Source organism: Pongo pygmaeus, chromosome 4 (genome assembly GCF_028885625.2).
Source record: "Pongo pygmaeus isolate AG05252 chromosome 4, NHGRI_mPonPyg2-v2.0_pri, whole genome shotgun sequence".
NCBI lineage: Eukaryota > Metazoa > Chordata > Mammalia > Primates > Hominidae > Pongo > Pongo pygmaeus.
In genome coordinates this window covers 37,450,403-37,465,820 of record NC_072377.2, presented here as the reverse complement: position 1 = coordinate 37,465,820, position 15,418 = coordinate 37,450,403, and the positions used below count along the sequence as shown (strand labels likewise).

The 15,418-nt window shown below is 39.2% G+C and overlaps 1 protein-coding gene across 2 annotated transcripts in view; it reads left to right on the top strand.

The window, feature by feature from the left end:
- NUP155 (nucleoporin 155) overlaps nt 1–11,966 on the top strand; it is an 84,727-nt gene extending 72,761 nt beyond the window's left edge. For both annotated transcript variants that reach the window (XM_054486905.2, XM_063664741.1), the window contains exons 26-35: nt 874–1,027; nt 1,241–1,345; nt 2,653–2,807; nt 3,159–3,288; nt 4,311–4,424; nt 6,245–6,365; nt 6,835–6,945; nt 9,638–9,774; nt 10,784–10,890; nt 11,766–11,966. In XM_054486905.2, coding sequence (XP_054342880.1) covers nt 874–1,027; nt 1,241–1,345; nt 2,653–2,807; nt 3,159–3,288; nt 4,311–4,424; nt 6,245–6,365; nt 6,835–6,945; nt 9,638–9,774; nt 10,784–10,890; nt 11,766–11,904 — 1,273 coding nt within the window. In that variant the 3' untranslated portion in view covers nt 11,905–11,966. The remainder of the gene's footprint in view (nt 1–873; nt 1,028–1,240; nt 1,346–2,652; nt 2,808–3,158; nt 3,289–4,310; nt 4,425–6,244; nt 6,366–6,834; nt 6,946–9,637; nt 9,775–10,783; nt 10,891–11,765) is intronic.
- Nucleotides 11,967–15,418: the final 3,452 nt, after the last annotated feature.

The following is a 15,418-nucleotide window of genomic DNA, read 5'->3' as shown; positions in this document are numbered from 1 at the left end:
TACTATATTTAATGACTTTACGCTTTTATGTTTAACCAAACACTTCTCAAACTTATTGAAAAAGTATATGGTTTGTATTATTTTAAATGCCAAATATGTACATCTATTCTGCAAAATAGTCTTGAAATCCTTGTATATACTTAGGTAAGGTAAATCAATGGCTTTCTTTTTTGTTGTTTGTTTTGTTTTGTTTTTGGGGGGTTTTGTTTTTTGTTTTTGAGACAGGGCCTCATTCTGTTGACTGGGCTGGAGTGCGGTGGCATGATAATAGCTCACTTGCAGCCTTGAATTCCTGGGCTCAAGTGATCCTCCTGCCTCTGCCTCCCAAGTAGCTGGGATTACAGGTGCATACCACCACACCTGGTTAATTTTTTGTTTTGTTTTGTTTTTTGTTCGTTTGTTTTTTGAGACAGGGTCTTGCTGTCGCCCAGGATGGAGTGCAGTGGCATGATCTCAGCTCACCTCAACCTCTGCCTCCCAGGTTCAAGCAATTCTTGTGCCTCAGTCTCCTGAATAGCTGGCACTACAGGCGTACACCACCATGCCTGGCTAATTTTTGTATTTTTAGCAGATACAGGGTTTCACCAGGTTGGCCAGGCTGGTCTCAAACTCCTGACCTCTGGCAGTCCCCCTGCCTTAATCTCCCAGAGTGCTGGGATTACAGGTGTGAGGCACTGCGCCCAGCCAATTTTTTGTATTTTTGTAGAGATGTGGTCTCACTCTGTTGCCCTGGCTAGTCTTGAACTCCCAGCCTCAAGCCCTTCTCCTACCTTGACCTCCCTATGGCTGGCATTACAGGCGTGAGTCACCACACTTGCCATCATTTGCTTTCTAGTTAAATAATGTAATTGTTCCTTTTCCATTTTCTTTCAGATTAAACAGTTACAAATGCATTACAGACACACTTCAAGAACTGGTAAATCAAAGTAAGGCCGCTCCTCAGTCTCCCAGTGTACCCAAAAAACCTGGTCCTCCAGTGTTGTCATCTGATCCAAATATGCTGAGTAATGAAGAAGCAGGACATCATGTAAGGGACATAGTATATTTTCATTCTGAGAATACACTGTTTAGAAGTTCTCCATGGTAATGGTAGCACCGTCATCTTGGGGAAAGGTGGTAGTTCTTAGAAGTTATCATGTAAGGATTCTTGATTTCTTACTGGAGTTTATAGGGCTAAAGGGTTGTGTTGCCCAGAAACAGAGCCTTTAACTGCTAATTTTTACTATTTTCTTTATTTTAGTTTGAACAAATGCTTAAATTGTCACAGCGATCCAAGGATGAGCTCTTTAGTATTGCCCTTTATAATTGGCTAATACAAGCTGACCTTGCAGATAAGCTGCTACAGGTAAATCTTTTTTTTATTGCAGTTGTGTTAATTATTCTTAAGGAGCAGAACTCAATGATTTAAGCACATACATAGATGTAAAAAATTCAGTTTCTCATCCCATGCCTACTATTGGATGTTAGTATAAAGCTGAGTAATGCAATATCTTTTCCTAAGGGGCAAAGTAGGCTACTGCTCCAATTTTCTTGTTATTTCGAAGCTGATTGGGATAGTTTATATTGCGGGGTAGAAATCACTGGATTATGAATATGAGTCCTGTAGGTCATCTTAACTCTGCCGTTAGGTCACTATGTGACTTCAGATATGTCCTTTTACCTACCCTAAGTTTCAGTGTTCCTCAGTCTATTTAATGAATACATAGCATTCGATAATTTCAATAATGCCTTCAAGCTCAATGTCTAGGAATCAATAGCTGTGTTATCAAAGTTTATTTAAAAATTTGTAATTTTATAGTACATTTCCTTTTTTTTTTTTTTTGAGATGGAGTCTGGCTCTGTCGCCCAGGCTGGAGTGCAGTGGCATGATCTCAGCTCACTGCAACCTCTGCCTCCCAGGTTCCAGCGATCCTCCTGCCTCAGCCTTTCAAGTGGCTGGGATTACAGGCACCTGCCACCATGCACAGCTAATTTTTATATCTTTTTAGTAGAGACGGGGTTTCACCATATTGGCCAGGCTCGTCTCAAACCCCTGAGCTCAGGTGCTCTGCCCACCTCAGCCTCCCGAAGTGCTGGGATTGCAGGCATGAACGACTGTGCCCGGCCAAATTTCCTTTTCTTTTTTGAGGCAGGGTCTCAATCTGTAGCTTAGGCTGAAGTGCAGTGCAATGGCACGATAATGGCTCACTGTAGCCTTGACCTCCCTAGGCTCAGGTGATCCTCACACCTAACCCTCCTGAGTAACTGTAGGCCCGCGCCACCACACTCAGTTAATTTTTTTGTAGAGATGAGGTTTTGCCATATATTGCCCAGGCTGGTCTCGAACTCCTGAGCTCACGTGATCTGCCCACCTCGGCCTCCCAAAGTGCCAGGATTACAGACATGAGTCGCCATGCCCAGCCTACTAAATTATTGTTATCAATCTAATAGAATTGTTTTGGAAACTCTCATGCTAACTGTGGTAAAAACAAAAATTGTTTATAATAAGAAAATTTGCCCTCTCTTTTATCTGTTAGTGTTGGATTATAATTTTGCTTGTTTTCATAAAACAAGGCAAAGTTGTAGTTGACTTAAAAATACTATATTTTCCTTATCAGGAACATTATCTGTAGGTGGTTAGAAAATTTTTCTGAATAACTATATAATTTCTAGGTTGCTTCTCCATTTCTGGAGCCACATCTAGTCCGAATGGCCAAAGTTGATCAAAACAGAGTTCGTTATATGGATTTACTCTGGCGGTATTACGAGAAGAACAGAAGTTTCAGTAATGCTGCTCGTGTACTGTCCAGACTGGCTGACATGCATAGGTATGGCATAATATTCTTATTGTGAAGAATGATTCAAAACTGAGCTATATGTACTTACATTCAGTTTTCTTTAATTTTAGAAGAATCTAAGTTTTAATATACTGACCTAAATTTTTTAAATAGGATGTTACTTTTTAGACATAAATGTATTTCTTTATGTGTTGTCTAAAATTGTGGATCTCTCTTATTAGAAATCTGAAATAGATTTTTTTTTAAATCTAATGATTTTTTTTCAAGTTTCAGATGGCTTTTTATGTGTGTTTGGTATGAAACAGTACATACTAATTGACGTATTTGTATCATCAGTCCTTAAGAAATTGTGTAACTAAAAATAAGCGTTTTCCCTTCTAGCACAGAAATTTCACTTCAGCAGCGACTAGAGTACATTGCTCGAGCCATTCTTAGTGCCAAAAGTTCCACTGCCATTTCATCAATAGCTGCCGATGGTGAATTCCTTCATGAATTGGAAGAAAAAATGGAGGTAAGCGCTAAAGATCTTAAGCTGTGTCCACGTTGAGTACTAGCCACATAGTTATTCCACATTCCATTCTTCCCTTGGTAAGTAATAGGTCTGAGAAGTCATTATTATTCTAGTTGCTTTTGTCTGTTTATATTTATTTTTATGTTTAAATATAAATCTTAAAGATTTTTAAGGATGCACTTGGGTCATAAAAACATTGCTATAATTTAGAAGTTTTCTCTTTGGCATTTCTAAAGGTTTTTCCCAGCTGGGCGCAGTGGCTCACGCCTGTAATCCCAGCACTTTGGGAGGCCGAGGCAGCCAGATCATGAGGTCAGAAGTTTGAGACCAGCCTGGCCAACATGGCAAAACCTTGTCTCTACTTAAAAAAATACAAAAATTAGCCGGGGGTGGTGGCACACGCCTGTAGTCCCAGCTACTTGGGAGGCTGAGGCAGGAGAATTGCTTGAACCCAGGAAGCGGAGGTTGCGGTGAGCTGAGATTGCACCACTGCATTCCAGCCTGGGAGACAGAGTGAGACTCTGTCTCAAAAAATAATAATAATAAATAAATGTTTTTCCAAACTGTTTCAACAGCAAGTGGATTACATCACATTCACCATTTATTTTGGAAGCAAATAAGTAGATGTATGAAGTAGAGTAGGCTAAAATTCCCTAACTAAGAGAATCAAAAACATACCATCGTCTAAATACAAAAGTTTGCTTCTTATTCACAAAAATCCAAGGTGAGTCTTCCTGATTGGCAGCTGGAGAGGAGGCTGAGCTGTATAGTCTAACCATTTGGCTACAGTCTTGGAAGGTATAAATATTGGTGGGCAGCAAGGAGTCTGCCGCAATATACTTCCTGTGAAATCTATTATATTTAGTTGATGTCTGTTATGATGATGTTAGCCTATTATGATAGAAATCTTCATTTATACATTATTTTAGCAAACTTAAAGTCAGATAGTAGGATCCATTCTTTCAAATGTATGTTGATTTATCATAAATAAATTAAGACATCCTATCTTCTGCCCAAACTAGGTTGCTAGGATCCAACTTCAGATACAGGAGACACTACAAAGGCAGTATTCCCATCATTCTTCTGTACAGGATGCAGTTTCTCAGCTGGATTCTGAGCTGATGGACATAACTAAGGTAATAAAAAAGCAAGTGAAGTTTTTATAGTAGTCACCTAATAATGAGAAATTTTTTTTTTTTTTTTTTTTTGCTTTTTGTTTCCTGGGGAAAATTACTTTATCTCCACAAATAAGATAAGGCATCTTTGGCAGCTTGTCACTGGGCTGACAGATCACCACTGCTTCATCTGACTCCTAGAAAAGGCTAAGCTACTCTCTCCAGGCCAGTAGCTACAAAGAACCTATCAGCCTCACATGAGAGCTGTGTTAAAACCAGCTTATTTCCAGCCTGGGCAACATGGTGAAACCTCATCCCTACAAAAAAATACCAAAAAAGGCCAGGCACTGTGGCTCACACCTGTAATCCAGCACTTTGGGAGGCTGAGGCGGGCAGATTACCTGAGGTCAGGAGTTTGAGACCAGCCTGGTCAACATGGGGAAACTCCGTCTCTACTAAAAATACAAAAATTAGCCAGGCATGGTGGCAGGCGCCTGGAATCCCAGCTACTTGGGAGGCTGAGGCAGGAGAATTGCTTGAACCCAGGAGGTGGAGGTTTCAGTGAGCCGAGATCATGCCACTGCAGTCCAGGAGCCTGGGCGACAGAGCAAGACTCCATCAAAAAAAAAGAAAGAAAATTAGCCAGGTGTGGTAGTGTGTGGTTGTAGTTCCATCTACTCAGGATACTGAGGTGGGAGGATTGATTTAGCCCAGGAGGCCCAGGTTGTGGTGAGCCTCGATGGTGCTACTGCATTCCAGCCTGAGTGACAGAGTGAGACCCTGTCTCAAAAAGAAAAAAAAAAAAAAAAAAAAAACTAAAAAACCAAAACCATCTTATTTATGGCCTCGCTTCTTGCCTTGGAAAAACTAACTTATCTTTGCTTAACTCTCTAAACCTCTTTCTCGCTCTGTAATTTTCTGAGCAGTTCCTTCCTCTTCATTTATTCTTAGACATAGTTCCAGGTACCCTGAAACACCTTGAGATTTGTCAGTATTCCTGTGATTCTTCAACCTATTGTTTATACAACACTAGTTCTAAAATACCATTGCAGGAGGTTTGTGGGGAAGGTGGGGATGGTTAATGGGTACAAAAACAAAATGAATATGACCTATTTGATAGCACAATAGGGTGACTATAGTCAATAATAACTGTATATTTTAAAATAGAGAATGTAATTGGATTATTTGTAACTCAAAAGGATAAATGCTTGAGGAATAGACATTCTCCATGACATGCTTATTTCTCATTGCGTGACTGTATCAGAACATCTCATGTACCCCATAAATACATACACCTACTGTGTACCCACAGAAATTTGAAAAAATGGATTTTAAAATTAATAAATAGAATGTCGTTGCAACATCTTCTTCCGTTTTTTTTTTTTTTTGGAGCCAGAGTCTTGCTCTGTCAGCAGGCTAGAGTGCAATGGCGTGATCTCAGCTGACTGCAACCTCCACCTGCCTCAGCCTCCTGAGTAGCTGGGACTACAGCCACGCGCCACCACGCTCGGCTAATTTTTTTATTTTTATTTTATTTTAGTAGAGACGGGGTTTCACCATATTGGCCAGGATGGTCTCGATCTCCCGACCTCGTGATGCGCCCACCTTGGCCTCTTAAAGTGCTGGGATTACAGGCATGAGTCACCATGCCCGGCCCATACCCTTAACTTTTTAAATATGGAGTTATAACCAGCTACATACATCATCACATCTTTATATCGTATTTCAGAAACTTTACGTAAAATCTTTGGTTATTTTTTAATTTTCAAGGAGTGCTTCACTATTAATCTCTGAATGTTGATCTCTAGTTGGATGTTTAATTTTGGGATTTTCTCTCACAGCTTTATGGGGAATTTGCTGACCCATTTAAACTTGCAGAGTGTAAACTTGCAATAATTCATTGTGCCGGTTATTCAGACCCTATATTGGTGCAGACACTTTGGCAAGATATCATAGAGAAAGGTAAGTGTTCAGTTATAGGTATGTTAGCATATGTTATGTAGTGACTTGGTGGAGGAATGCAAGCTGCTAGTAACTAATATAATGCAAGCCGCTAGTGGCTCATGAAAATTGTGTATACCTAAGAAGAGAGTAAGTGGAAGTCACCTGGGTATGGTGGAGGATGATCATACACAGAATGACCCAAGTGAATATTTGGGAGAATACTCAGTGAAAAGGTTATTTAATTTATATTATTTGTGCTGCCTTATAAAAGATACTGAGACACTCACCTCAGAGTCTAATAACCAGTGTAACCTGGTAAGACATGAGAGTATCTCAGACAATAACAGAAACACCAAATCTGTTAATCATATTAATGTGACTATCTGTTCTAAAGTATTTTGAACCTTGAAACAGAATTAAATAGCCAATGTAAACATTTCACATTAAAAATAATTTGGGTTTCAAATGACATGTCTTTTTGTTACAGAATTGAGTGACAGTGTGACATTGAGCTCCTCGGATAGAATGCATGCTCTTAGTCTCAAGATTGTTCTCCTTGGCAAAATTTATGCTGGCACACCACGCTTCTTTCCTTTAGGTAAGCTGTGCTCTTAGGTGCAGTCACGTATTTTCTGTTCTGATGGTTTTCTCCGTTGATATGGACAAATAATGATCTTTCGAGTAAAATAAGGAATTTCTTTGCTATTTAGTTCAGCACTTTAATTCTACCTCTCCAGAAAGACTTCCAAAGAATGGCAGAATTTGTTAATGGAGAGTTGAGTATGAAACTTTCTGTGACTAACTTTCCAAGTTTATATTATCTATCTTAGGATTGTGCTGACTGACAAACTATGATTATATTGTTGGTAACCCTATACAAGTTTCTGAAGAGAAAAGAAAAACGGTTGATGTTTTTGTGCATAGGTAATCTGTGATTGATTCAACTGTTCTTTTTTTATGTTGAGGGCATATTTTTCTTTAAAATAGCAAATAATTATGTTAAAACTTAGTGTTTGAATCCCTTTCTTAATGAGATATGGTGGCTATAATTTTTAAATAAGGTAGCTAATTATGAGCTATTTGCCAACCTACAATAGAAGCAACATAAATACATCCATAAAGTAGAATAGTAACTACTTTTGTGTTATTTAAAAATATTGAGAGACATGAAAATCCTCACAATATAACTTTTTTTTTTTTTGAGACAGAGGCTTGCTCTGTCGCCCAGGCTGGAGCCCAGGCTCGACTCACTGCAACTTCTGCCTTCCGGGTTCAAGCAGTTCTCCTGCCTAGCCTCCCAAGTAGGTGGGATTACAGGCGCCTGCCACCACACCTGGCTAATTTTTTGTATTTTTATTAGAAATGAGGTTTCCCCATGTTGTCCAGGCTGGTCTCAAACTCCTGGCCTCAGGTGATCCGCTTGCCTTGGCCTCCTAAGGTGCTGGGATTAAAGGCGTTTGCCACTGTGCCCAGCCTAATTATTATTATTATTATTTTTTCAAATGAGCATTCAAACTTGTTTACAGACCATCTCTGACTTAGGGTCTATTCCCTCTGGACATAGTCAGAAATAAAACCATTTTATTCATACCCTTACTTCTTGTAGGTATAATATTGAAACGGTTCCCTTTCCATACCATTTTATTGATCCTAAAAATAAAGAGAAATAAAAGAGCAAATACGTACTTTATATAAATGTTTATAAGTGTGTGAAACTGGTACTTTTGATAGTTGTTTTAAAAAACACTGCACTGTGGCTGGGCATGGTGGCTCACAGGTGTAATCCCAGCACTTTGGGAGGCCGAGGCAGATGGATCGCTTGAGCCCAAGAGTTCGAGACCAGCCTGGGCAACATGGAAAAACCCTGTCTCTACAAAAAAATAGGAAAATTATCCAGGCATGGTGGCATGCGCCTGTGGTTCCAGCTACTCGGGAGGCTAGGGTGGGAGGATCACTTGAGCCTGGGAGGTGAAAATTGCAGCGAGCTGAGATCGAACTACTGCACTCCAACCTCAGTGACACAGTGAGACCCCATTTCAATAAATAAATAAATAACACTGTATTGTACATAGTTCTTTTTAAGGAATTTTAATTTTAATTTAGAAATAATCATGTGGGCTTTGCGTGGTGGCTCACACCTGTAATCTCAACACTTTGGAGAGGCAAAGGCAGGAAGATTGCTTGAAGCCAGGAATTTGAGACCAGCCTGGGCATAGCAAGCCCCGTCTCTACAAAAAAAATTAAGATTAGCTAGGCATGGTAGCACGTGTCTATAGTCCTAGCTAATCAGGCTGAGGCAGGAGGATTTGTATGTTTTATTTATATATATATATATATATTTTTTTTCTTTTGATAGAGAAGGGATCTCATGATGTTGCCCAAGCTAGTCTTGAATTAGCCACGCCTAGCTAATTTTTTTGTATTTTTAATAGAGACAGGGTTTCACCATATTGGCCAGGCTGGTCTCGAACTCCTGACCTCAGGTGATCTGCCCACGTTGACCTCCCATAGTGCTGGGATTACAGGCGCGAACCACCATGCCTGGCCATAACTATAAATTTGGTTGTTACTGTTTATGATAAGACAGGCAGTTAAAAGTAAGAATGAGGCCACAGTTAGAACTGTCAAATAAATCTAGGGGTGGGGCATTAAAAAACACATTTAATATTTCTGAAATCAGGATGCAGTTGCCCTTTTCTGAAAAGCTGTTAAAGTGAGGAAACTTATTTTTTTTAAATGCTGATACTAAAAAAAATTATCAGTGAAGTCCTCTTCAATATTGGGATCGTGAATGGTCTCTGTTTTCTTCTTGTATCTTTCTTAGTTTTCTAGGTTCTGTAATTTTAATTTTAGGACATTTTCATCATCCCAAAAAGAAACTCTGTGCTCATTAGTTGTCACTTCCCATTCCTCCACACCCTCCATCCCTAGGCAGCCACTAATCTACTTTAGATTTGCCTGTTCTGGTATATATCTTACTTTTATTAAAGAAAAATTTTTTTTTCTTTTAAGCTGAGAGTGATGGTGCACACTTGTACCCCCAACTTACTTGGGAGGTTGAGGTGGGAGGATTGAGCTCAGGAGTTCAAGGCTATCGTGCACTGTAGTTGCTCCTATGAATAGCCACTATTTCTAGTCTGGGCAACATAGCAAAAAAAAACCCCACCCCAAAAAACTGGAACTGGATTTCAGAAGATATCCCCCTAGAAACTACTCAGTTATGAATAAGACCTACCTTTTAGTATTAAGAGCTAAAAATCCAAATTTCTGATCTTTTTTTTTCTTCCCAGATTTTATTGTACAGTTTTTAGAACAGCAGGTTTGTACTTTGAACTGGGATGTGGGCTTCGTAATACAGACAATGAATGAAATTGGAGTACCATTACCTAGACTACTAGAAGTTTATGATCAGTTGTTCAAATCACGGGTAAGGAAAATATTAAATAACAAAATTATTTTCTTTAAATAACTTTGTAGATATCGAGTGGGGTATTTTGATTGCATTTTTGTATCTTATCACTTAGTCTAATTATACTTGGTTGAGTCTTGGAAATTATGCTTTTGACTTTTTAAACTGATAATGAGAGTTGCTTTCCTATATATCATGATTACAATGAAATATTATTTTTGAATATTAATAAATATATATGCTTTACTCTTGGTGGAAGAGGCTAAACCAAGGTGTGGGCTAAACTCATTACATTAAGAATCATCATTTGCTTTAAAAGAACAAGATTACATTGTATTTATTTACTATAACCTCATCTAAAATATCAGTGCTTAAAGATCCTTCTCACCCTGCTGAGCCTTATCAGACTATATGTTTTGTAATTTTTATGCTAAGGATAAAAGATCCAAATAAAAACTTGTCAAAGTAGATTGTGTCTTTTATAGTAGCATCATACAGTGCTTTACAACATTAGCCTGTGATGGAAATGAGCAGGTAACTGTAGCATCTCCATCTTATATTGCAAAAAGACAAGAGCAGAGATGTTAAATAACCTGCTTAAGTCACATGGCTAGTAACTGGTGAAGCCAGACCTAGAATTAAGTTTCTGTTACTGCTAGTTTAGTCTCTTTATGATGTCAGACTCAATCTGCATAGGTTCAAAGTAAAAGTGGTGTCACAACCCATAGAAAGAAAGATTTTCTCTTACCTCAGATTCCTAAGCGGGACATTTACATGCTCTGCAAAGTAGATTGGTATATCAAATATGCATCCTAAGTAATATCATAGTGTTGTTAATTAATAAGTTTTTAATGTTGTTTGAAATATTAACTATAATCAGATATATAATTTAGTAGCCATGTAATATTAAATGCTTTTTAATAGCGATAAGTTTTGCATGGACCCTGATGTCTACTTTAGTATAAATGATTTAAATAATCAATTGACACAATTTGCCTCACATTTCATTACATATATTTCTTCATAGGATCCATTCTGGAACAGAATGAAGAAGCCACTGCACCTTTTGGATTGTATACATGTATTATTGACAAGATATGTTGAGAATCCCAGCCAAGTTTTAAATTGTGAAAGGTACTTATGAATTAAATATTGGATCAGCAAAAGCTTTTAAATGCTTCTAATAAATGCCTGGGTAAAAAATTTGAAGAGAAGATGGGAAGATAAGAGAATTGTAAAGAAGTACAGGGGATTTAAGCTCTTGTGTATATTAGCAGTAACTATTTGAATGATATTGATCACCATGTATGAAAAATAGGAGTTTTTTCCGTTTTCAACCCTTGTCCTAAATCCTTTCTACAGCTGAACATACATAATGTATTCATTTCTTCTACTTTAGATTAGTGACCTAGGACCAAAACATTTCAATTATGTCTTTGTGATATTATTGGCCATTTAAGGGATATTCTTTTGAAAAAGAATATTAGCAGGAATCGTCTCTTACTGCTTTCTTCTCATTGTAAAAATCTTCAGGCCAGGCGCGGTGGCTCACGCCTGTAATCCCAGCACTTTGGGAGGCCGAGATGGGCGGATCACGAGGTCAAGAGATCGAGACCATCCTGGCTAACACGGTGAAACCCCGTCTCTACTAAAAACACAAAAAAATTAGCTGGGCATGGTGGCGGGTGCCTGTAGTCCCAGCTACTCGGGAGGCTGAGGCAGGAGAATGGCGTGAACCCGGGAGGCAGAGTGCAGTGAGCCGAGATCACGCCGCTGCACTCCAGCCTGAGTGACAGAGCGAGACTCTGTCTCAAAAAAAAAAAAAAAAAATCTTCAAATGGAACCCACCTACCCCCTAAGTTTTCTTTTTTACTTTATTCTTATTTACTTAATCACATGGTCTTTCCTCTTCTGTGAGAATTAAAGTTGCCAGAAGTTGGTAGGGAAGAAGTCCTGTAGGAGGAAATGTTTGTAAATGTATAATTAATCATGTGTCTTTTTCGTTGTAGGAGAAGATTTACAAATCTCTGCCTGGATGCTGTTTGTGGTTACCTTGTTGAGCTCCAGTCTATGAGCTCGTCAGTAGCAATACAAACCATCACTGGGAATTTTAAATCTCTTCAAGCTAAATTAGAACGGCTTCATTAATTACTGTGCTATACTTTCATCCATTTTATGATCTGTAAAATAAAAACTCAGCTGGGTCCAGATATCAGGTGTTCTAAATCTAAGAATGTAAGAACAATCTTAATAGAAATATGTTTTTAATAAGTGGCTAATATCTACAAATAGTACCTTTGCTAAATGAATTCTTTTTTTATGACTATTTTGTTTTTTAATAATTGGGTGAAAAACCAACTGAAATGAGATTATTTATTATTTTAACATAAGGATTAAAAAAATTTAGAAACTCTTATTTTGAATTGTACTGCAGGCAGAAATTTCGAATTTATATTATTCATTTTCAAGTTAGTCCAAGGATATTGGCATTAAAACTCCACTAGGCGGCCGGGCACAGTGACTTACGCCTGTAATCCCAGCACTTTGGGAGGCCAAGGTGGGCGAATCGCGAGGCCAAGAGTTTGAGACCAACCTGGCCAACATGGTGAAACCCCATCTCTACTAAAAATACAAAAAAATTAGCCAGGCGTGGTGGCGGGCACCAGCTACTTGGGAGGCTGAGGGAGGCAAATCACTTGAACCCGGGAGGCAGAGGTTTCAGTGAGCCAAAATCGCACCATTGCACTCCAGCCCAGGCAACAGCGCGAGACTCTGTCTCAAAAAACAAAAAAACCTCAAATAGGCTAAGCAGATCCATTCCCATAATAGTGGATTCTAAAACTGTCCTTAAATAAGCAAATAACTGACTTTTTCAAAACATTTTTTAGGTGTTGGGTGCACCCTTGAAAGAGCTGTCCTCCAACAACTGGTTTTGTCAGTTAAAGCCCTTGAGAATTGATATAGATATATACCTGGTTGAGCAGGTGATAAAACTTGTAACTAATGTTGTGTCCTGAAAACCTACACAGGGAGTTACTATTTTCCCTTAGTGTCTACCTGGCTCCTTGGCCTTGTGACTACTGATTTCCATTAGAGCAGTGGTTCTCAAAGATGTGCTCCAAACCAGAAGCATCAGCATCAGCATCACCTAGAAATTTGTTAGAAATGCAAATTCTCGAGCCCCAACCCAGACCTACTGAATCAAAAACGTGGGGGATGAGGCCCCGCTTCCCGTGTTTTAACAAGCTCTCCAGGAGATTTTGGTGCATGTCAAATTTGAAAGCCACTGCAGTAAAGGATACTGCTACCTTCCATAGTTTATGGATTCAGCTACCTATCTGGCTCCTCCTTCCCCCTTCTCTGTGAATAACCACACACATGAGTTTTGCCCAAGGCACACAATATATAAAGCAAAACTGTTGGTAATGTCCTTTTTAATTATTCCTTAACAAAATAGAATAACTAAACCAAATGCTTCAAAGTAATAACAACAAGAGAGAAGAGTGGGAATGACCAGAGCTAACAAAACACTATTCCTTTCTCTCTTTTTTTTTTTTTTGGGAGACAGAATCTCACCCTGTAGCCCAGCCTGGAGTGCAGTGGTGCGATCCTGGCTCACTGCAACCTCTGCCTCCCAGGTTTGAAGCAATTTGCCTGCCTCAGCCTCTCGAGTAGCTGGGATTGCAAGCGTGCACCACCACACCCAGCTAATTTTTGTATTTTTAGTAGAGATGGGTTTCACCATGTTGGCCAGGCTAGTCTTGAACTCCTGACCTCAAGTGATCTGCCTGCCTCCACCTCCCGAAGTGTTGAGATTACAGACGTGAGCCAACATGCCTGGCCTATTCCCTTCTCTTTTTATGCTACCACAAATATTTACCTTCTGTTTATTGTAAGCAATGCATGTCTAACAGTTTGTACAATACATTTTGAATGTATTTTTCCTTCCATTTTTGTCTTTTCCCAAGACCATAGGGTTGCCTTCTCTACATTTGTTCTCTTAGAATTCAGCTCCCTTTTCCCTATAATCTAATGTAGAATATTTAATAGAATGCCAGAATGTCACTCAGTGGGTACTACTACCTCTTATTTTTCAACTTTTCAGTTTCTTAAGTTTAGCGTTTTTTGAATATGTAAAGTGAATGTATGTGATACATTAATTCGTTTTATAAATTTAAAATTCTGTCATGTCTACTTAAAATGAAGGCCTTGTCTGAATGTTGTAATTTAGGTGTGACTCCATTTCTGCTAGAGATAAGAACTTCATTTTTATTTTAAGCACATTTACATACTAGCAATATGTTATATATACTCAGCTCACAACATTGAAAGTACATGTTTTAAAAGGGCTGTAGGCTTCCATGGCTAGATGGTCTGTTAGAGTCAGAAATCTGAACACTGTCCTTTTATTCACACAGCATGCTTTGAGAGGTTTTAGGAATTCCAGCCCCACAACAGATGCTTGCAATACCTTTTGGTGGGTAAGATTCTTAAGAGAGAAGAAATTAGGTCCCCTCATTTTTACCCTCTGGAACAGTGTTTCTAAAACTTTCACATTCAGAACAATCAGCCGGATAGCCTGTTATGACAGATTCTTGAGTTCCATCTGCAGTGTCATGCTGATCCTGGCAGTCAGTGGATCAGAGTTGGAGTAGCATTTATCCACTGTATTTGTATACTTTGTACTTGATGTTTGTTCAACACATTACTTTTTTGAATTTTTTTGTTTTTTGAAGACAAGGGCTTGCCCTGGAGTGCAGTGGCATCATGATCTTGGCTCACTGCAGCCTCGAGCTCCTGGGCTCAACTCAGTCCTCCCACCTCATCCTCTTAAATAGCTGGGACTACAGGCATGTGCCGCTACACCCTGCTATTGTTTGTTTGTTTGTTTTGAGACTCAGTTTTGCTCTTGTTGCCCAGGCTGGAGTGCAATGGCACAATCTTGGCTCATCACAGCCTTTTTTATGAGACTGAGTTTTGCTCTTACTGCCCAGGCTGGAGTGCAATGGCACGATCTTGGCTCACCACAACCTCCGCTTCCTGGGTTCGAGCGATTCTTTTGCCTCAGCCTCCCAAGTAGCTGAGATTACAGGCATGTGCCACCATGCCTGACTAATTTTTTTTTTGTATTTTTAGTAGAGACGGGGTTTCACCATGTTGGTCAGGCTGGTCTCGAACTCCTGACCTCAGGTGATCCACCCACCTTGGCCTCCCAGAGTGCTGGGATTACAGGCATGAGCCACTGCGCCCAGCCCCCCCACCCCCTCCTCATTTTTTTTTTTTTTTTTTTTAATTTTTTTTGTGGCCAAAAGATCTCACTCTGTTGCCGACTGCTCTTGAAACTCCTGGCCTTAAGTGATTCCCCTGCCTCAGTCTCCCAAAGTGCTGGGATTATAGGCATGAGCCTATCCATGCCTGTCCATTATTTCTTTATAGTGACTATTATATGTAGGCAATGTATACTTGGTAGAACATAGTCTATGAAACAGTGCGTTAATTGTGGGCAGTGAAGAATCATTGAAGTTGTGAAATTTGTATTTTAAGTAGATCATTGTAGCATGGCAAAATGGTTAGGAAAGAGAAAGCTATCTTGACTAACTGTTTACGCTATGTGATACTGACTGTGGTGTACATGTACATTTAGTGTTTCTTTAGGTATACC